The 23,927-nt window shown below is 40.2% G+C and overlaps 1 protein-coding gene across 6 annotated transcripts in view; it reads right to left on the minus strand.

The window, feature by feature from the left end:
* LOC124147673 (probable C-mannosyltransferase DPY19L3) overlaps window positions 1–23,927 on the minus strand; it is a 57,151-nt gene that overhangs the window by 13,744 nt on the left and 19,480 nt on the right. For 3 of the 6 annotated variants that reach the window (XM_046518389.2, XM_046518387.2, XM_046518390.2), the window contains exons 2-8: window positions 7,822–8,058; window positions 7,169–7,259; window positions 6,332–6,453; window positions 5,169–5,308; window positions 4,792–4,918; window positions 3,917–4,051; window positions 2,782–2,913 (exon numbers count right to left, since the gene is read on the minus strand). In XM_046518389.2, the coding sequence (XP_046374345.1) occupies window positions 2,782–2,913; window positions 3,917–4,051; window positions 4,792–4,918; window positions 5,169–5,308; window positions 6,332–6,453; window positions 7,169–7,259; window positions 7,822–8,052 (978 nt within the window). In that variant the 5' untranslated portion in view covers window positions 8,053–8,058. Of the gene's footprint in view, window positions 1–2,781; window positions 2,914–3,916; window positions 4,052–4,791; window positions 4,919–5,168; window positions 5,309–6,331; window positions 6,454–7,168; window positions 7,260–7,821; window positions 8,059–9,787; window positions 9,929–11,345; window positions 11,475–23,927 lie in introns of those variants that run through there. The other 3 variants (XM_046518385.2, XM_046518391.2, XM_046518388.2) reach the window with 3 other exon arrangements.

Genomic DNA, 23,927 nt, shown 5'->3' on the forward strand with positions numbered 1-23,927 from the left:
AGAAAACACACCACAACACAGTGAATACTTCTCACAGGCAACACAACACAGTGTATACTTCTCACAGACAACACAACACAGTGTATACTTCTCACAGAAAACACACCACAACACAGTGTATACTTCTCACAGGCAACACAACACAACACAGTGTATACTTCTCACAGTCAACACAACACAGTGTATACTTCTCACAGACAACACTACACAACACAGTGTATACTTCTCACAGACAACACACCACAACACAGTGTATACTTCTCATAGGCAACACAACACAGTGTATACTTCTCACAGGCAACACAACACAGTGTATACTTCTCACAGACAACACAACACAGTGTATACTTCTCACAGACAACACAACACAGTGTATACTTCTCACAGGCAACACAACACAGTGTATACTTCTCACAGGCAACACAACACAGTGTATACTTCTCACAGGCAACACAACACAGTGTATACTTCTCACAGGCAACACAACACCGTGTATACTTCTCACAGACAACACAACACAGTGTATACTTCTCACAGGCAACACTACACAACACAGTGTATACTTCTCACAGGCAACACAACACAGTGTATACTTCTCACAGGCAACACAACACAGTGTATACTTCTCACAGACAACACAACACAGTGTATACTTCTCACAGGCAACACAATACAGTGTATACTTCTCACAGGCAACACAACACAGTGTATACTTCTCACAGGCAACACACCACGGTGTATACTTCTCACAGACAACACTACACAGTGTATTCTTCTCACAGGCAACACTACACAACACAGTGTATACTTCTCACAGGCAACACACCACAGTGTATACTTCTCACAGACAACACTACACAGTGTATACTTCTCACAGACAACACAACACAACACAGTGTATACTTCTCACAGACAACACACCACAACACAGTGTATACTTCTCACAGGCAACACAACACAGTGTATACTTCTCACAGGCAACACAACACAGTGTATACTTCTCACAGACAACACTACACAGTGTATTCTTCTCACAGGCAACACTACACAACACAGTGTATACTTCTCACAGACAACACAACACAGTGTATACTTCTCACAGACAACACAACACAGTGTATACTTCTCACAGGCAACACAACACAGTGTATACTTCTCACAGACAACACAACACAGTGTATACTTCTCACAGGCAACACAACACAGTGTATACTTCTCACAGGCAACACAACACAGTGTATACTTCTCACAGGCAACACAACACAGTGTATACTTCTCACAGGCAACATTACACAACACAGTGTATACTTCTCACAGGCAACACAACACAGTGTATACTTCTCACAGACAACACACCACAACACAGTGTATACTTCTCACAGACAACACACCACAGTGTATACTTCTCACAGCCAACACTACACAACATATTGTATACTTCTCACAGACAACACTACACAACACAGTGTATACTTCTCACAGACAACACACCACAGTGTATACTTCTCACAGACAACACTACACAACACAGTGTATACTTCTCACAGACAACACACCACAACACAGTGTATACTTCTCACAGACAACACACCACAACACAGTGTATACTTCTCACAGACAACACAACACAGTGTATACTTCTCACAGGCAACACAACACAGTGTATACTTCTCACAGGCAACACACCACAGTGTATACTTCTCACAGACAACACTACACAACACAGTGTATACTTCTCACAGACAACACACCACAACACAGTGTATACTTCTCACAGACAACACACCACAGTGTATACTTCTCACAGGCAACACACCACAGTGTATACTTCTCACAGGCAACACACCACAGTGTATACTTCTCACAGGCAACACACCACAGTGTATACTTCTCACAGGCAACACAACACAGTGTATACTTCTCACAGGCAACACAACACAGTGTATACTTCTCACAGGCAACACAACACAGTGTATACTTCTCACAGACAACACAACACAGTGTATACTTCTCACAGGCAATACTACACAACACAGTGTATACTTCTCACAGGCAACACAACACAGTGTATACTTCTCACAGACAACACAACACAGTGTATACTTCTCACAGACAACACAACACAGTGTATACTTCTCACAGGCAACACAACACAGTGTATACTTCTCACAGACAACACAACACAGTGTATACTTCTCACAGGCAACACAACACATTGTATACTTCTCACAGGCAACACAACACAGTGTATACTTCTCACAGACAACACAACACAGTGTATACTTCTCACAGACAACACAACACAGTGTATACTTCTCACAGGCAACACTACACAACACAGTGTATATTTCTCACAGGCAACACACCAAAAAACAGTGTATATTTCTCACAGACAACACACCACAACACAGTGTATACTTCTCACAGACAACACACCACAACATATTGTATACTTCTCACAGACAACACAACACAGTGTATACTTCTCACAGGCAACACAACACAGTGTATACTTCTCACAGGCAACACTACACAACACAGTGTATATTTCTCTCAGGCAACACACCCCAACACAGTGTATTCTTCTCACAGACAACACACCACAACACAGTGTATACTTCTCACAGACAACACAACACAGTGTATACTTCTCACAGGCAACACACCACAGTGTATACTTCTCACAGACACCACAATGTATATTTCTCACAGACAACACAACACAACACAGTGCATACTTCTCACAGAATGTCGGACCAGGGTGAGATCTAGACTCCCTACCTTGATGTACATGACAGCATACGAAGCCAGGACGAGGCTCATCCCGAGGGACACCAGGATCATCTTGTTGATGAACTGGAAGAGGCACACCAGCAGCATGGTGGCCATCAACACATGCAGCATGTTGCGTACCTGTCAAACAGGCACATCATTACTTCTACCCTCCCACTCACTGGCCATGTTGTTCATGATCCTCCTCAAATAGCTATAGTAGTTAGTTATCCTGAACATCAAACTTTACTGATATGTGGGTAAAAGAATAATTGTTGTTTTCATGGCATTCATCAAATGCGTATTTGTCATATCATCATCTCATTTAACCTGCCATTACTTCGCTGGCCGTTCCTGATCCTCACTAGTCCTGGCAAGTATAAATGCAACAAAACCCTGAGCACGCTATTCTATGCAGTACCATGACACACCAGCCAGATCTCCAGGTAAGCTGCGTATCTTTGAAAATACGCATCAGAAATGCAGAAATACGCAGTAAAATAAAATACAAGCGTATCAAATACGCAACGAACATTACAGATACGCTACAAAAATAAAACTTGTGCGTATCATCAAAATATTGTGAAGTAACCCTGCGTATCCGATTAGCAAATCAGCAACTAATTTTGAAATTATAAACGGGCATTCCGTCAACCTTGCCAAACTCCACGATGACAGTTACATCATGATCATTTGCCATCACACTTCCTTGTGGAAGTATCGTGGTATATTTGAGTCCTATAAAGCTCTCGAACCCACACGACACCAGTTTGCAGGGACTAGATGAATAGAGTTTTTAAATATTTAACTGAAATACCCACATGTGTAAAAACTAGTGGGTTACAGAAATTTGAATACCCAGATAGAATTACTGATACCCAATGATTTTAAAATGCATGGGTAAAATATCCACAACACCAAAAGCTTATCCGAAGCTCTGCCAGCTGTTCACCCTTAGTAACTTGTGGAGTCATAACTGCTGGTTTAATACACAAGTGGACAGGCAAGATGTACCCCTGAAACATCGTAGCCGGGGACCTGTTCTAACCCGGAATCCCCAGGGATTTAGTGATTTGGCCAGGGCTACCCCTTCCAAGGCAGCGGGTGAGTGCGTGAACCGGGACCTGTCAGACTCCGGTGTTACCTTGTAAGCTGGGATGATGCCAAGGATCCAGACCCCGAATATAGTCGACACTTGCAGCAGGAACACAAACTGGTTGAACTGCCAGCAAAGCGCGAAGAGGAATGTGAACGTGAGGATGACTGCCAGGAGCACCTTCTGTAAACACAGAAACAGACTGTCAGTACATAACATGAACCACATCAGCAATGTTTCCGTGTTCAATCCAATGTGGGAGATGACAAGACAATCTGAATAAATATATATGTTTCTGCTCCTGGACCTCGTTTGTAATAATACAATGTTTTTTGGCATCAATGAATATGTTTTAGCTCACTGCATTAAGTCATGCAATTTTTTTGTTGGTATCCAGCATGTTTGGTGAACAATTTGGGGTTTTTTATTATGTAGAACAGACATGACTACAGCAAAACTGTTTTTTGGAGTAACATGGCCAATCTATGGGTGATTCGCCCAAAAGAAATGTTTAAAAACAAGGATTAAAATAAGTACATGTTACATAATACTGCGAGGAAAAATCTCGGAATTCCGGGAATTCGAGGGAAATTCTCATGTTTGGAAAAACAGAACAGTTTTTGCCCAGTACTTTCACAAACAAAATATTTTTTCCTCAAAACAACCCTAGGTGACACCAAGAACATCAGAGGGTCAGCCATTGTGGGAGAAATCAATCATGACTTGGGTAGTGTATTCAGATCTGGAGCAGGCAAACCAGAGACTCATCAAAGTTTCATCAAACAAGGCAGCCATTGTTGCCACCTAATCAACATTTGTACAGCAGTTTGTGATCACGTTCCAGAGATTTAGCCTTCTTTAGAATCCCCACAAGGTGTATTTGATATTAAAGGAAATAACAGCACTTACGTAACCTGACTTACCTCTTTAAGTTTGGAAATGGCACCTGCCTGGAAGTAGATTGTAATGGCAGTCACCTGGACCCACAGGAATGGGAGGGAGAAACTCTCTCTCAGGGGAATGGTGTAACCAACACGAGTTGTGTCAATCCTGGAACATGCCCCAATCACAGATCAGAGGTTAGTGAGTTGGATTGAACAGTACAGTAGAACTTTACATTCCCCAAAATTCTCACAGGTTGCTGAAGTTTAAAAACCTATGAACATTGGTATGTTGCTTATATCATAATCTAGGCAAATCTGAGATTCAAACCCACAACCAGCATATCCTGGCAGGGTCAAGGGAGGCAACTCTGAAAATGCTTTAAATTTTGTTGGTAGAAAATATGACTGTAACGAACCTGTTGACAACATAGAACCCTGATGTAAGGACGCCTGCCAGCCATGTCCCACTGAGAATCCATGCTGACGTGAAGAGAGCAGCCACCAGCAGGGCGTGGAGTGCAAAGGTACATATGATGTAGAAGAGGATCGGCAACATCTGTAGACAGACCAATCACATCATCAAAAACGAGATTCACTCCATGTTGTGATATTTCGCGGAAAAGTAAACTAAGAAGACAAACATGCTTCAATGAAGATCTTTGTCATCTGTAGATTTACCTGGGTACAATGGTAGACAAGTCTTGCAATCATCTTGACCCCAAGTACTTCATATAAGATACCACTGCCGTCATATAGCTGGAATATTGCTGAGTGAGGCGTTAAACAACAAACAAACAAACAAATATAAGATACCCAGAACTTACCTTCACAATGCTTCAATGTGACTCCCAGTGTTCACCTTGACCCCTTATACTCAACATTTGACCTCCAGTACTCTGTACACGATACCCAGTGTTCACATTGACCCCTTATACTCAACCTTGACCCCCAGTACTCTGGATAAGATACCCAGTGCTTACTTTGACCCCCAGTACTCTGTAGAAGATACCCAGTGTTCACCTTGACCCCTTATACTCACCTTGACCTCCAGTATTCTGTACAAGATACCCAGTGTTCACCTTGACCCCTTATACTCAACTTTGACCTCCAGTACTCTGTACAAGATACCCAGTGTTCACTTTGACCCCTTATACTCAACCTTGACCTCCAGTACTCTGTACAAGATACCTAGTGTTCACCTTGACCCCTTATACTCAACCTTGACCTCAAGTATTCTGTACAAGATATCCAGTGTTCACCTTGACCCCTTATACACAAACTTGACATCCAGTATTCTGTACAAGATACCCAGTGTTCACTTTGACCCCTTATACTCAACCTTGACTTCCAGTATTCTGTACAAGATACCCAGTGTTCACCTTGACCCCTTATACTCAACCTTGACCACAAGTATTCTGTACACGATACCCAGTGTTCACCTTGACCCCTTATACTCAACCTTGACCTCCAGTACTCTGTACAAGGTACCCAGTGTTCACCTTGACACCTTATACTCAACCTTGACCTCCAGTACTCTGTACAAGATACCCAGTGTTCACCTTGACCCCCAAGGACTCACCTTGACCCCCAGGACTCTGTACATGATGGCCAGGACCACCTCCTGGTAGATGTTCATTCTTTCTAGGATGTTGATGACACTCGGGTGTTCTGTCACCTTGTCATGGATCAGGTCGTAGATACCTGCACACAGAACCAACAATGTACACACATTCTGACTGTACACACATATCGACTGTACACACATGAACTGTACATACATTCTGAGTATACACACATATCAACTGGGCACACATAGCGACTGTACACACATATCAACTGGACACAAATAGCAGCCACACACATAGCAACTGTACACACATAGCAACTGTACACACATATCGACCGTATACACATATCAACTGTACACACATATCGATTGTAAACACATATCAACTGTACACACATATCGACTGTACACACATATCAACTGTACACACATATCGACTGTACACACATATCAACTGTACACACATATCAACCGTACACACATATCGATTGTACACATATCAACCATACACACATACCGACTGTACACACATTTCAACCGTACACACATATCGATTGTACACACATATCAACCGTACACACATATTGACTGTACACACATATCATATGTACACACATATCAACGGTACACACATATCAACGGTACACACATATCGACCGTACATACATATCGATTGTACACACACATCAACTGTACACACATATTGACTGTATACACACATCAACTGTACGCACATATCGACTACATACACGTAACATTGACATAATTGAAGATGCAATGTCACTCAATTCAACATGCCTAACCAGGTCAACTAATCATTCCACATTTGGTTTTATCTTCCTACAGTACCTTGTGATATAGATGGAGCCTTGACCATCTGTTTATAGTAGGAGTAGTACAGGCCAGACTCTGTGCGGAATGATATTTCCCTCTCCACCTCCTGCAATAACAAAACTTCACATTCACATCTCATTACCACACCTTTTATTGCCAATATGAAGATGTATGTCTACAAAATATTATCAACCTATGTTTATCTTAGAGGCAAAAAACGGATGGGATGATTAAACTGGTTGACTGCATATAATCATACCCAGAGGGTTAGCTTACAATGTTCCTATACCCTCCAACATAAGTTCTATGACCGAGCTGCCTACAATGAAACAACACTGTTTGCTGCTTCAGCTTTGTTTATGTCCCACAGCTGCAAGCCAAGTTCCCAGGAACCTATATATAGCACGAGACTGCTTGTTACACAACTAGTTACAAACAAATAGTGAACCTTATATGACACTATGTTATATGATTACTTATGCTGTAATTAAGTTAAAATATTACAATTCATATACACTGTAGTTATTGGCATGACAGATTAACTATAGTAATATGAAAGAATTGGGTGGTCCTTAACTTTATTTAATTAGTCAAAGCATCACAGATTTACCATTGTAATATGAAATAAATCGTGTGTTCCTTAACCTTTTCTGAGTTGTATAGGTTACCTTGATGTTTGTGAACCACATTCTATTTTCATGCAGTGTGTACATTAGCCAGGCATGGGCGTAGCCGCACACACACATCATTATCACCCCCAGGATCACATTGCTGAAGATGGATGTAACCACGTCAGGCGCTCCCCCATCACTTCCGCTCTCTGTCGGCGTCTTTGACCTTGACCTTGGGTCTGTACTACGACCTCCACCTTTACCCTTTCGTCTTCTTGCGTCAGACATCGTAAACTACAAAACGGATAGGGATCATGAAAATTGAGGCAATAAGATATCTGCAACATGGTTTCATTCAAAACTGTCACTATTCATATTCCTGCAGTTTTGATAATCTCATGGCAAACTATATTTTCCTGTTAGGGAAACATTTGTCATGCTTCATCTCATCAGATTTAAGAAATAAACGATGAGTGGGAGTTGTTTATTGTACAATAAAACACTGCTTGGAGAATAAACCATGAGGGGAGTAGTGTTTTATTGTACGATAAACAAAGACCACAAGTAATTTATTTCTTATACATTGTATACAAGTAAGGATCCACTAAGCAGTGTGTGTGTGTTGCTAAAGTTGCTAAAACAACTGGTCAGAATCCGATAACCATGATGGCCATCTGAACAGAGTGAGTGAGTGAGTGAATGAGTTGGGTTTAACGCTGCTTTTAACAGCATTCCGGTCATACCACGGCGTGTCAGCTTAATGTTGGAGGAAAACCCCAAGTGATGCAGGTTTCAGACATTTACCACTTCGGTGAAACCCACGAGCACGGGTATGGTGCTGACAAACCTAGAAACATAATCGGGGCGAACCGGGATCTGAACCCACAATCATAGGTTTCTGGCGTACCCAAGGGACGCAACTCTGCACAGCGAATCGCGGCGCCTTAGACGACTGGGCCACCCGTGACCCCCCACTAAGCAGTGAGCCATCGATGTTAAATATTGATACTTAACTCGACATCAGTATACTGTCACTGGAGCCTGGACAACTGATATGCATTGATCAGTCAATCCACGCCCCAAGGAGACATCGCCATTATGAGTATACATTTCTCTGAAGGACTGATCATTGTTGAAAACTGGCAATCTATATCAGCTTCTATAGAAGGACAGTTTGACTAACTGCTTAGCATGTCTACCAGGAAGTGGTTGGAAATCAGTCTGCAAAAAATAGTTTCCTTCAAACTCAATGTTTGATAACCTTTCATCTGTTGATAAAGGAAAATGAGAGTTGTCATCAAATATGACAGCACAATTTTACACAAATATGTAGCTAATTTCCCTTATACAGTGAGATTTGGCAGTGGATGAACATTCTAGCACTTCTGAGAATGATGAGTTTGGTTTGGGATTGCTTGTGGAATAGCATTCCTTGATCAGGATATAAAAGATCAATTGATATGACATACATAAAGGACATATTTAAATTATCCAATGATATATGACATATCCCAGTTCTAACATCAGTGATTTATTACCTACGAGGGCAAACATATCGGGGTTCATAAAAATCACATGTGCCCTGGGATCATATCACATCACGAAACAACAGTGTATTGTTTCCGTCTTCCAGACGACATTGTTGACTTCATTTGAAACTTATTGTGATGTGAGGTCGCAATGATGTCACACTAGAAACGACGTCATAGCTGAAGATTGTTGACTTCATTCGACAAATTGGGGTTCCGCTGCTGTTGCGACTTGCTGTCCTTAAACGTGAACACTTAAATTTGTCCCTGCATGTAGACATCTTCTTCGGTAATAAATAGAACATTATATTAGTGTTCATGTCATACTATGTTTATGACAAATAAGTAGTAAACATAGTATGACATGAACACTCATATAATATCCTCTATAAATGTCTATATATCTTTGTATCATAACTGCTGAGTAATTCCGCCAATACTTATCACACAAACATGACATGATCTGATTTACCTCAGTCTGGCTTTACACTTACCTAACACTGGATCAGCCCCATCTAATACAGTAATGTAGACATGTGGACAGCCCAGCCTGCTGATAGTCAGTGTCAGAACCAGTTTAACAAGACAGAAACAGGTTCAAATGACATAACAGTGCCCTTACAGAATCAGTGTACCCTGCGGTGGAGCCTGAGACCCCAGCATGGCTACACTGACATGCAAGCTCCTATATGTTTTGTCTAATATCAGCGGTAGGTAATATGAGGCTGTTGTTGAAACCACATTGTTTATTGAAGTCGTGTGACCCCACACAGTACTGGGTAGACTAACATCTAGTCTCTGAAATGAACATGTTGTACAGAAAAAACAGTTGTTCAGTTATCTTAATAAAAATATAAATAAAAGGGAGCCCAGTTACTCTCTTCATTTTCAGATACTGCAGTAATCTAGACTTGCCAAACATTATAGACTTGCATGGGCTGTATTTGATATATATTTGTATCAGGGTCTGTAAGACAGACAAAGATGGTCTAAGTCAGTCTGCAGTATATCCTGGTCATGGTTCTACAGTAGGAATACAGTAAGCAGTCGCTGTACACAACATGGTGTTAGGCTCTTCATATTATAATTATTTCAATAATATAGGAGATATCTTGTGTATTGATGTAATCAGGAGCTCAATTTCAGATATTCCAGCTATATGAAGGTGGGCTGTAAATAATCGTGTCTGGAACAGATAATCAGGTTAATTTTCTAGGACACTGACTGAATCAAAATGTCCTGAAAAATGTCTAAACCCGGTAATGATATTGAAGAATTTCCTATCAAAAGTTGATAAAAATCATGAAAATGTTCCATGGCCAGTTGCTTCCATTAAATTAGTGAGGCGTAAACATATATCACTGTCAGTGTTCAAATTAAGGGGGATCTTGGGGTCCTTTAAGTTTTCAACTTTTAACATTAGGGGTATGACAAGGGTGCCTTTACTTCCATGCTTAATGTCACAGAGAGTACATCAAGCATTCATGGTAATGTCATTATGACCAAAATACTTTAATAAGTTCTTGTTAACAGTTCAAAGCAAAAATATTCCCAGTAGCTATTTCTGATCAATTTGACGATTCCCTTACACAACTCCCACATTGTGCTGCATTCGGAATGCTACACGTTCTGTTCGGACTAATCACACTTTTGAAACATAGACTTGTAATTATTGAGAGAAGCCAGATCTGATACAAGTTAAATTTATAAAGAAAATATTTTCTAAAATGTGTTTACTTGCTCAAACATAAACATGATAAGGTGCCCACTTGAAGCAAATTCGTGTTTGGTGGAGGTTATTTTGTAAATATTCAGTCAACAGTTGGTATACACGCTGGTTACTTTCCTTCAAGATGTTACAGAACTGATGTGACAAGCTTGTTCCTACCAAAACATACACTACTGAAACATGCACTATTGAGACACAACTGAGACACTATACCAACATGGGCTACCTGGCCACAATACAGACTGCAGCATATCTACAGATTGTGAATCACTGCCACCTTCAACACATTCTACTGTCAAAACAGCATGTAAATATATCATTACTTTGTCTATTATGGATGTGAAGAGTCTTGTTACTTGTCACAAGCAGCAGACAAGATGATCCATGTGGTTCAACATCAAGGTGACACAGGAAGGCGTCGCCGGGTCTTCCTGTACTATTGAGGGGCTTAATAAACACATATTTCTTCATTTTATTTGATCTTGGTGACCGAGTCATAAATTAAGTTACTTTAAATATTTGAATATTGTAATTAATGTGGGTTTGGGGAGGAATCAAGCACGAGATTACACATGATGTGGTGGTAATGGTTTACAGGATGAACATTCAAGTTGGAAAATTGACATGAGAATCTTTGACAGAGTCCCTCTTGTGACTACCCTGCAGGGTTGGGCTTGACTGCACACTGCTATACAGGTTTGCCAGCTTAAACAGTTCTATTCATAAGAGAATTGTGTCAATACAGCCTGGTCTCCCTCCATTCACCACTGAGGACAAGACCCCCTGCTCACAGGTCTAGTTTTTCAACAATCTGTCTATGCCAGTATTCACTCTCAGTTGAAGCAGAGGGGCGGTCGGGTAGCCTAGTGGTTAAAGCGTTCGCTCGTCACGCCGAAGACCCAGGTTCGATTCCCAACATGGGTACAATGTGTCAAGCCCATTTCTGGTGTCCCCCGCCGTGATATTGCTGGAATATTGCTAAAAGCGGCGTAAAACCATACTCACTCACTCAGTTGAAGCAGAAATACTTCACAGTGTGTCTCCATACATAAGTTTACTTTTCTTTGCAATATATGGAGAAAAGTGACCATATGGGTGCCAGGAAACAATTGTGGTGCAGCATCACAAAGAGGGACATTGACGTCCTCTTACTCCAGTAAAAAATAGCCATGTGTGCGGATATATAAAAATATCTTATTTTTCTCTCGTTAGTTCGTCATGTAATCGAAACATTATTTCAAAACATTTCAACATTCACTTCTACTTTCAATTAATCAGACATTGTATCTAAACACTGCAACTATGACATAAACAGTTATAAGTCCAAATGGGACTTTGCAGAAAATGGGTCCAAATGGGTGATGTCATGTATTTCTGTAATAAATATAACTTGAAGCTTGTGAATTGTATTTTTGTGTTCCTAAGATACTGTAGTTTTAAATATGATGAGAAGTCAAAATGTGACATTTCACCCATAAGGTCCCTTATCTCATGCTTGGTCACATATATATATATATATATATATTCAGTATCTTTTTATGCAATAGTTGAAGCTAAGATTTCCCACAAGCATATTTGTTTCTTGTTGATTTATGGCATGTGCTAAGATGTGGTTTCCAAATTGAAATATGTTTGCCATCCTGTCATGTTTTATTGATAAATGTCTTAGATTATTCAAACAAAAATTGTATGTGACTGAAGGAATAAGGTGATATGACACTGGGATCATTGCTTGTAGGACCACGATAACCACCTTGCCTACAGTACAATTTGTTTGTTTGTTGTTTAATGCCGCATTCAGCAATATTCCAGGAGTCTATAAATAATTGAGTCTGGACCAGACAATCCAGAGATTGACTTCATGCGCATTGATCCACACAATAGGGATACAATGACATGCATGAAACAAGTCAGCAAGCCTGACCACCCGATCTCGTTAGTCGCCTCTTACGACAAGCATATTAGCCTTTTATGGCAAGTATGGGTTGCTGGAGACCTACTCTACCCCGGATCTTAACGGCTTGCCTACTTTACAAATACTTCTTGATAGTCACTTAAGTTTTATGACCATTCATGCACAGTTGTACTTTTGCCAAGCTCAACAAGAAGGAAAACTTCAAGGTTTAAGACCATCAAACATGGGGTGCAATGGAAGAAAGATACACAGTGTTTCCATGTCTAACACAAAGTTATACAAATTATCAGTCACGTCTGACTGGCTTTAATCAAAGTCAGCCACTAGTTAAAACAACTGGTCATATTCCGATAACCATGATGGCCATCTGAACAGACGGCTATGTTACACCTTACACCCAGGTTACCTTTTCCCCCATTCAAACTATGATCATTTGATCCTTTCCGCCCACAATGAATAGGCAGTACCACAGTTTTGCGTTTCTGTATCAATTTATCTCTACAGTATTGAAGGGTCTATTCTGAAGCCTAGCTCCCACCCTATCTATCTGTAACCTTGGTGGTCAGTGGGGAACAAAGGGACCTAGGCTTAATGATATGGGGCCTATTTTTGGCCAGGTCTACATGACACAACATTGGTATTCACAGAAAGTGATTTTGACTTAAAGTGAAAATGACTTAAATTAACTTTTTCTAGGACTGCCAGCTGACCTGACTCTCATCTCCCTTGAATGGGTAAAGCATTTGTATGTCAAGACAAGGACTCAAGCCTCATCTCCCGTTAATGATTAAAGCATTCGTAGGTCAAGATAAGGCCCCACGTCTCATCTCCCTTTAATGGTTAAAACATTCGTAGGTCAAGACAATAATAATAATATAGGCATTTGTATTGCGCAGCATTCACTGTGCATAAGACAAGACACCCAGGTTTCATTACCCCAATGGGTGGATATGAGAAGCCAATACTTGGTGTGCCCACTGTGATGTGTCACACAATGCCTCAGATGTAGAAATCACCTGACGTATTAATGTTCTTGTTCCAGATACCACTTGAACCAAACCGTAGGGATAGGCCTTCAATACAAACTGACATTTTGTTGCACATTCATATTTCATCCAATCATTGTTTGGTGTTTCTAGTTCACCTGGCTCAGTCCTAGTGCTGTAGACAGCATCCTGTGGGAGGACAGAGCAACTCAAGAGGCCCAGTCTATCACAGGAACTACACAGAATCTACACACCACCACACTACAAGCCCTCAACAGAAAGTGTCCAGGGAATTATTATGTTTGTTCAAGCCTTGTGCCTATGTGTGTGTAGGCTGGGATGTTCTTGTGGAAACATCTATCCATACTGGTGGCTAACTTCAAACAACACACTATTCGAAATAAACAAATTAAGTCATGGTGTACTTGTCAAGACAATGTTAAACATGAAAGATTGTGCTTGTTAGATTAAAATATTATACCAAAAACCCTCAAAGTCAAATTTGCCTTGTGCATAAAGTCGTACCAGCATAGTAGCCATTGTTATGCAATTTATTTGAAATAATCATATACTCTTACAATATTATATATCGATTCAATATTAAAATTAACCAAATCCTCGTCCTAATATAATGGATTATACTAACACATCACCAACTGAGTCGACACATAATTATCCGGAGTCAGCTTGTTCACTGGCATCATATGTTGCTCAGATACCTTGCATCTGTTCAAATCGAAAACTTAATGTGAATTTTCATACAAAACTGTCAGAATCTCATAAATTGTCCTTCCACATGGTCCAAGCGTCAGGAAAAACTCAATAGTCACAACAATTGAGATTAGGTGTTGCAGCTGTTGATCAGTAAAACTGTTCTGTCTGTTCTGTAAGTATTGTCTTTGTATTGTGTTGCTATATGCTCATTGATCCTCTGTGTGGTGTGTGGTGTGTGTCGTGTGTGTGTGTGATGTGTGAAGTGTGTGTCGTGTGTGTGTGTGTGTGTGTGTCATGTGTGTGTGTGGTGTGGTGTGGTGTGGTGTGGTGTGGTGTGGTGTGGTGAGGTGTGGTGTGGTGTGGTGTGTGTGTGTGTGTGTGTGTGTGTGTGTGTGTGTGTTATGTGTGGGTGTGTTATGTGTGGGTGTGGGTGTGTATGGGGGAAAAGGGCGATATTGCGTAAATGTGTGCGTGTATGTGTGTGTGCATTTGAGTGTGGGCGATTGTGCGTGCGTGTATGTGTATGCATGCATGCATGCATGTGTGTGCATGCGTGTATGTGTGTGATCATGCGTGCATGTGTGGTTGGTTGGTTGGTTGGTTGGTTTGTCATTTAACGCCGCACTCAGCAATATTCCAGCTATATGACGGTGGTCTGTAAATAATCGAGTCTGGACCAGACAATCCACGCAATTGGGATTGATGACGTGCATCAACCAAATCAGCGAGCCTGACCACCTGATCCTGTTAGTCGCCTTTTACGACAAGCATAGTCACCTTTTACGGCAAGCATGCATGTGTGGGGGGGGCAATCGTGCATGCATGTGTGTATATTTGTGTGGGCGATCATGTATACGTGTATGTGTGTCTGTGTGTGCATGTGCATGCATGCGTGTATATGTGTGTGTGTCAGCAATATCACAGTGGGGGACACCAGAAATGGGCTTCAAACATTGTACCTATGTGGGGATTCGAACCTGGGTCTTCGGCGAACGCTTCAACCACTAGGCTACCCCACCACCCCAGTCATATCATGATAACTGTACAGCAAAAGCAACATTTTAAGGATGGTACAAGGGGCATTCAATTAGTTTACTGATCACTCCTCGTATGTGTGTTGTACCTGTTCTTCATACGAAACATGACACTTGCTGTGTCTTAGGTAAGTAGAGAGGTTGTGAAAGTATGTTATTGGGAGATAATGGTACTGACACACAACACACATGCTTGGCTTCACCTCACATCGTCTTTTTCGGAGACTCTGCCTTAAAACCTTAGAATATACAGTCACTGGTCCTCTGACATCTTGTTTCCAGTAAAATGCCAGCACCAGCCTTAAAGTCAACAGTAAGTTCAAAACTAAACCCTGAATTCTCATGTTACACAGATGTTTTTTAAATTTTTTCTTTACTTCAAACTGTAAATTTGGCTAGAAATTCTGTATAACAATGATTTGTCTGGCATACGGTCATATTTTGATGTGTAGTCCACCACCACCAACCCTTCTTGTGACGGTGACGAGAAATGGGGTTTAACGTCACGTTTAAGATTACTGCACTTATAGCAATGTGTGTGGCTCCTTGTACTAATTGTACTAATGCCGATTTTATAGTGCTAGCCCACTGAGATACCATGCCGCAACTTAACATGAATACCCCACTCAGATACTGACTCCAAAACAACCAGTCCTTGTTTCATGCCCTTTATGCTGAGCGCCAGGCAGGTCAACAACAAGTACCATCACTTATCGTCTTTGGTATGACGTGGCCGAGGATCAGATCCCTGACCTCCCTGAGGCGGTCCCTCCCGGTGAACTACCTAGGCATGTCAATACTTCTGGGGTCACAAGTGGCCATTGTAATAAGCCAATAAATAACCTGACAAGGTTGAGTGGAGGAGGGAGTTTACACACCAGTGAAAGTGGCACTCAGCAAGTGATTTTATAGTTTGACAGATATCCAATGCAAGGTATCCAGCAAATGTTTTGCTAAACACTCTGAAAATGTAGAAATTACAACATTTGTACAAAGCAAAATTATAGCTAAATGCTAGGACCATATTCCTGAAAACCTCCAACTTCTTGAGAGATTACACCTAATAAAACAGAGGTAATATTTATAAATATAAGGAAGAATCAGAAGAAGTTCTCTACATTAATATCAAAGTTGTGTTTATGAATATCCTGATAACTAGATATTCAAAGTTATCATTTGTCATTCCTGTAAACTATGGAACTTCATTAAGTGAATTTTTCTTTATTGTAGGGGCGGTCGGGTAGCCTAGTGGTAAAAGCGTTCGCTCATCACACCGAAGACCCAGGTTCGATTCCCAACATGGGTACAATGTGTGAAGCCCATTTCTGGTGTCCCCCACCATGATACTGCTGGAATATTGCTAAAAGCGGCGTAAAAACTCACACATTCACTCACTCTTTATTGTATGGTAGCAACACTACAGCCCTTCATGGCCCATACAGAAATTACATGATATATTTGTCATATATATAATTATTTTGGGAAGACGCTTCATTAATATTGTCTTCACTTTCCAATCCTTTTATACTTTCATATTTTATATACTTCATTTTTCATACAGACATATTTGAACCACCACTTTCAAAACTCTTTTCTGTTGTCCTCAGATAATCTGCTAAGCTGGCGCTTACTCTAAATAACAGGTTCCATTAATATAATACCCCAACCACCTAGAACCTGTTTTTGTTCTTAAAGAAGATTAAGGCTTAGTGTAACAATCACATTTATGCAGATACATGCAATGAGATTTCACATGAAATCAGGCATGAATTTACCACAACAATGAAACGCTTGGCGTCTCCAAGACATGAAGTCTGAATGTATAAGTAATGATCCATAAATTTGACCGTGCACAGCTTAATGGTGAAATAAGTGCTACTTATGCAACGACTGTAAGGATAGGCCGCAAAGAGCTGTAGGTGTTAGTGTCAACACAAAGATTGGTAATAATGTCAGGCTTATTAAACTGACATAGCCACAGACGGGGCCACTTGTATAGAACCGTGGCCTTATCAGGGCAACGGTAATCAATCAGGGCTGAAAGTGTACATGGCTTGTTGGTTTCACGAGGACACTCCATGCAAAGTGTAAAGGACAGGTAGTGTTGAGCTGGATTAATATCAGGGGGTGATCTACATTACAGGCCAATGTAGCTCTGATAATGCTTGTACATTTACCTGATTCTATACTGAATTAAAACAAGGAATTACATTTCTTCATTGATGAACAGTTAGATTTCTATTAGGGCATTCCAATTCATCCTACAATACAAGTTGGTTTGTTGTTTAACGCCCCAATCAGCAATATTCCAGCTATATGACGGTTGTCTGTAAATAATTGAGTCTTGACCAGACAATCCAGTGAATAATATCATGCGCATCGATTCACACAATTGGGATCGATGACGTGCATCAACCAGGTCAGCAAGCCTGACCACCCGATCCCGTTAGTCACCTCTTACGGCAAGCATAGTCGCCATTTACATAAAGCATGGGTTGCTGAAGACATATTCTACCACGGATCTTCACGGGTGTATAATATAATATGTCATGACATTTTATCATACCTCCATGAGATCTGATTGGTTCACATGATCTTGATAAAATACTATGTATCCCGCATCGGAGGGAAATAAATTTCTCAGTGAGAGAATCAATCCCTATTATCTCGCCAAGAGCAAGTCAGGCTGTATGTGGATTTCTGTGAGACAGAATAAATCCCTTATACCCTGCTTCAAAGCAAGAAGTTGCACGCTTTTTCTGAGTCAAAGAAAGTCACATGAACCTTTTGTGAATGGCCTAATTGCAAGCACTAAATCTTTTTATTAAACCCACTGTGAGGAAGTAGGCTGGTTCGGGTACTACTTGTAAATTGTGGTTTGTGTTTTTTTTTAACCAACCACCATATACCTTGTACAAGTTCTTTGTCAAGTGGTATACATCTCAATTAGGTAATAATGGTAAAGGTTCTCAGACAACCCTGCGTAGATCATTTCCTAGAAAACCTAAAATAGCATGACAATTTCAGTACTCTCTTAATATGGGTATAAAATTTGATTGATAAAATATTAAAACAATTATGGATATATGATCCAGAACACAACAATCATGGTTCATAAGTTACGCTCTGGTAATGAATGTAACCTGTCTTAGGGTTAAGTCCAACTTGTTGCCAGGATTCAGCAAAAGGCACCAGTTATCATGTGTTTGAAACATATGCAAAGTTTCATACTAAAATATTAAACAGTTTACAAGTTTGCTCTGTAAACGAATGCTACGTGTATTTGAGTCTTAAATCTGATTTATTGCCAAAGAAACACAAAAAATATTTATTTCAGAAATACCAAAACATCAAAAGGCACCAGTTCAGCATGTGTTTGATACTTATGCATAGTTTCATAACGAAATATCAAACGGTTTCCGAGTTATGTATCAGGCAATATACAGTTTGTTTGTTGTTTAATGCCACACTCGGCAATATTTCAGCTATATGACGCCAGTCCTGTAATTCATCAAATTTTGACCAGATAATCCAGTGATTGACATTATGAGCACCGATTTATGCAATTGGGATACGATGACATGCATCAACTAAGTCAATAAGCCTGACCATCTGATGCGATATTTATACAACACTTGTCCCAAGAATTTTATGAAAATATATAGAGGTTATCACAAGAATGTGTTTTGGCATGGTATCCTGTATTCGGAAATAATATTGTGTTTGCATGCCTTGGCAAGCTATGTACTTAGACTATAACCAATGAGCTAGTAAGTATTAAAGATTATATGTCCTTAGTGAAGGAATGGCATTAATCCCAAGGCTTTGGCACGGGACTTAGAGCATTCATTTACAAGGGACTGATAATCCGTAATTCTGAGTTCCGAGTAGGTTATTCTATATACATGTATTACTCATTGACATTTTATGAGTGAAAATGAAGACAAAACGTATGAAATGTCAACCATACAGAGAGACTTCTCTGAAATCAGCCTATTGTTCAGATGACGTCATATATTTTTCTCAACAGTGAAGCTATGTGACATCATATGACTTCAAATCGACCAATCAGAATTCAGGCCTACATAATAGACTGACTGCAACAAAGAATTGTCACATGTCTACAACACACAAGGAATGAACAACATAAAGGAATGAAAATGTATACACACACAAGCACGATAATCTCTTTATCATATGTCATTCTTAAATTCTATCGGTCAAAAAAGTATTCTCATATCTCACAAACAGTACACATCCCAAGTTTTCCTGGAAAGTGTGCAATGTCACAAGGCCAATGATTCGTCAGTCATGCAGTGTTTGTTTGTTTGTTTGTTGTTTAACACAGCTCTCATCAATATTCCAGCTATATGACGGTGGTTTGTAAATAATCAAGTCTGGACCAGACAATCCAGTGATTGACATCGTGAGCATTGATCTACGCAATTGGGATATGATGACATGTATCAACCAAGTCAGTGAGCCTGACCAACCGATCCTGTTAGTCGCCTCTTACGACAAGCATAGTCGCTTTTTATGGCAAGCATGGGTTGCTGAAGACCTATTCTATCCCGGATCTTCATGGGTCTCATGCAATGACAATGGTCAACATACCGGTAGTTGATGACTATGGCATGACTACACTATAGGACAAATGACAACTGCCTACACATACTTTTTCAAGGTAACTTCTTAAAGTTCAAAAATAACCTTTTAAGTGATGGGCACTGTACAGGTAACAAAAGCCTTCATCAAAGGGAAGCTACTCTAATCGTAACACTATGGTGATCATAACTCCCATACATAGACTTATGACAGTTGTAGCATAACGAATCGCTTCATGGAAACGGTCTCGATGAGTGACATCACAGAATAAATGGGGATCAAAGTGACAATGAGTTTGTAAAGTAATACCTGATAATATAAATCAATAGAATTGACAGAGGAGATACTTTTTTTTAATTTCACTGGAAAATAAAGTGACTTGTCAACAGTGACCGACAACTGACTGGGTTAACATGTGCACAATTTCCTTCAAGCCTTTATCTCGTGTCCACCGACTACGCAAGTATAACGACTGTCAACAGAAACTATTCACTGATACAGTGTACTCACAGATAAAGTCCCAGCTATCAAAAAGTGGCCAGCCAATTAAAGCCCAAATCAAGTGTTACACATACACGCTCCACTCTTTCACCTGTCATGGGATCAATAGGTAATCATGTCATTGAGCTGTTATTGATTTTGCACTGGAAGTAAATGCTTTTACTAGGAGTTGAATGGAAACAGCCCTAAGGGGGATACAACAAACTTGTGCTACTTCGTCCCAAAGCGGGTTGCCGGGGCAAAGAGTGTGACAGTCAACAACCACATCCATCACATCCATGCTCCAACACCATGGGAATAACTAAAATTCATAATTCACAATGAATCGTTCATTGACCAATAGTTACTGTGTATTTATCACTTCAAGCTTGTGAAAATCAAATGTTCCACAGGGATCTAAAAATGCAACATAAACACACCAGGGGGGTTTCTAGGATTTCAAACTAAATAGCACTGGCACACAAATTGGAAAAAGTGATATTTTATTCAAAACTGTTATTTAAAACAACTATTATTGCCTTATTTTCAAAGGTATTTTAACATTGCATTAAATACAATCATGTAAAAATAAACCTCTTCCTTTTTTGGTTCTGTTATCAGTGGAATATAAGTACCTCGGCCAAGCATCACATTAGTCATAACTACATTTATATGAATAGAAACTATTTAATTCCCATTTGGGAATCTTTACTGACATATGCTGCAGACTAGGACCCGAATAGTGGCCTCTGAGCATGTCCAGATAAATCCCTGTACACTAATTTGTTGATATATGTCATACACTTTCAGCAGTCTCATGGAGTCTGGTATGACCAAGCCCAGAGTTCAATTTTTCTGACAATAGTATATTGCACATTTTCAAAGAGATGTTGTAAACTAGATTCTGAAAGACACTAATATACAGAACATGTCCTCTCTTTGATGGAATTCATCAACAAATCCACAACTGATTCCTGAATTATCTGAATATTAACACACATCTGTAAATCTTATCATAAGATGTACCTTAGACTAACCTTTAGTCCCCGGAAATAAAGCTATCTCATTTAAAAAACAAACTTATCTACAAGTACAAAATAAAAAATAAAATCCAAATGAAGCCCAGAACAATGCATAATTTGACTGCTGAGGCAATCTAGACTTGCCAAACCATTCTAGACTTGAGTTTCCTTTTAAAAATTATTGTGTAGGGTGTGGGAGACAAACAAGATGGGCCTACAAGAGTCTAAGTAGGGTTTGACAGGGATGGGATAGATTCTTACACAAGGGTGCCACACACATTGCTGGATAACATTCTGATCCTTGGCACATAATTCTTTTCCATTGATCAACATTACACTGAAGATCAGGGAATCATATCAGCTCTTGACAATTATTTCCTTAAAGAACTAAACTGACCCATTTCATTATCATCATGACTAATCCTGCAAACATTATTCAATTCATTAATTTTAGAAATAAACTATAAGTCCTTTAAACACAAGTACAAGTTGCTTAGCAACAAGTTTTCATCACTTGCTAGTATAAACACTGTCCATGGTTTGCTGATATTATAAATCCTACAGGTATTAGGATACATAAATCATATTCAAGAAAACAGTAAAGTTTTCAATTCAATACATTATCAGATACCAGGTGCGATTTTCACTCTGGGTTGCATTGACAGAGATGGATTTGACTTGAGGTAATCTGTGTGGACTTTGTGTCTTACTCTAAATGGCATATCCTGGCTGCTTCGGTGTGGTGAAGTGAGTTTTCCTTGCAACTAGACAATGAAACATTTTTGGTCACAAGAGGAACAATGACTTGGTTGTGTTAACTGTAAATGGTTTTTCTATGCTGCACATCAAGCCATGTTTTACATACTTAGTCCCAAACATACCAACTGTTTATTTCAATGTGAAACCATTCATTGAAACAAAACATCATTACACATAAACTAAATAATGTGCAGAAATCAGAAAGGAAAATATTCTGAAAATTTCAGTTAATGATAATGCATGTATATACAATAACCAACCTACCAGGCCTGATTCCTAGTCAACAGACCTGGGAGATCAACAGGAAGTTTTGGTGTGAGGCAATCAAGAGCCCGTTGTACAAAACAACCTTAGTGCTACGACTGTTGTAAGCCTATGTTAAGGTATGGGAGTGACGATCACCTTAGCACAAAGATTGCACCCATATCACCAACACAGAGGCTGGATAGTCAACAGATAGTGGGTGTGGATGGTCAACAGATAGTGGGCATGGGTAGTCAAGTGATAGTGGGAGTGGGTAGTCAATAGATAGTGGATGTCGGTAGTCAACAGATAGTGGGTGAGTGTAGTCAACAGATAGTGGGTGTGAGTAGTCAACAGATAGTGGGTGTGGGTAGTCAACAGATAGTGGGTGTGGATAGTCAACAGATAGTGGGCATGGGTAGTCAAGTGATAGTGGGAGTGGGTAGTCAATAGATAGTGGATGTTGGTAGTCAACAGATAGTGGGTGAGTGTAGTCAACAGATAGTGGGTGTGAGTAGTCAACAGATAGTGGGTGTGAGTAGTCAACAGATAGTGGGTGTGGGTAGTCAACAGATCGTGGGTGTAGGTAGTCAATGGATAGCGAGCATGGGTAGTCAACAGATAGTGGGTGTGGGTAGTCAACAGATAGTGGGCATGGGTAGTCAACAGATAGTGGGTGTGGGTAGTCAACAGATAGTGGATGTGGGTAGTTAACAGATAGTGGGTGTGGGTAGTCACAGATAGTGGGCATGAATAGTCAACAGATAGTGGGCATGGGTAGTCAACAGATAGTAGATGTCGGTAGTCAACAGATAGTGGGCATGGGTAGTCAAGTGATAGTGGGAGTGGGTAGTCAATAGATAGTGGATGTCGGTAGTCAACAGATAGTGGGTGTGAGTAAACAAAATAGTGGGTGTAGGTAGTCAACAGATAGTGGGTGAGTGTAGTCAACAGATAGTGGGTGTGTCTAGTCAACCAATAGTGGGTGTGGGTAGTCAATAGATAGTAGGTGTGGGTAGTCAATAGATAGTGGGTGTGGGTAGTCTACAGATAGTAGGTGTGGGTAGTCAGCAGATTATGGGTGTGTCTAGTCAACAGATAGTGGGCACTGGTAGTCAACAGAGAGTGGGTGTGGGTAGTCAACAGA

This window comes from Haliotis rufescens, unplaced genomic scaffold, assembly GCF_023055435.1.
Source record: "Haliotis rufescens isolate VD_foot unplaced genomic scaffold, xgHalRufe1.0.p SCAF_32, whole genome shotgun sequence".
Taxonomy (NCBI): domain Eukaryota; kingdom Metazoa; phylum Mollusca; class Gastropoda; order Lepetellida; family Haliotidae; genus Haliotis; species Haliotis rufescens.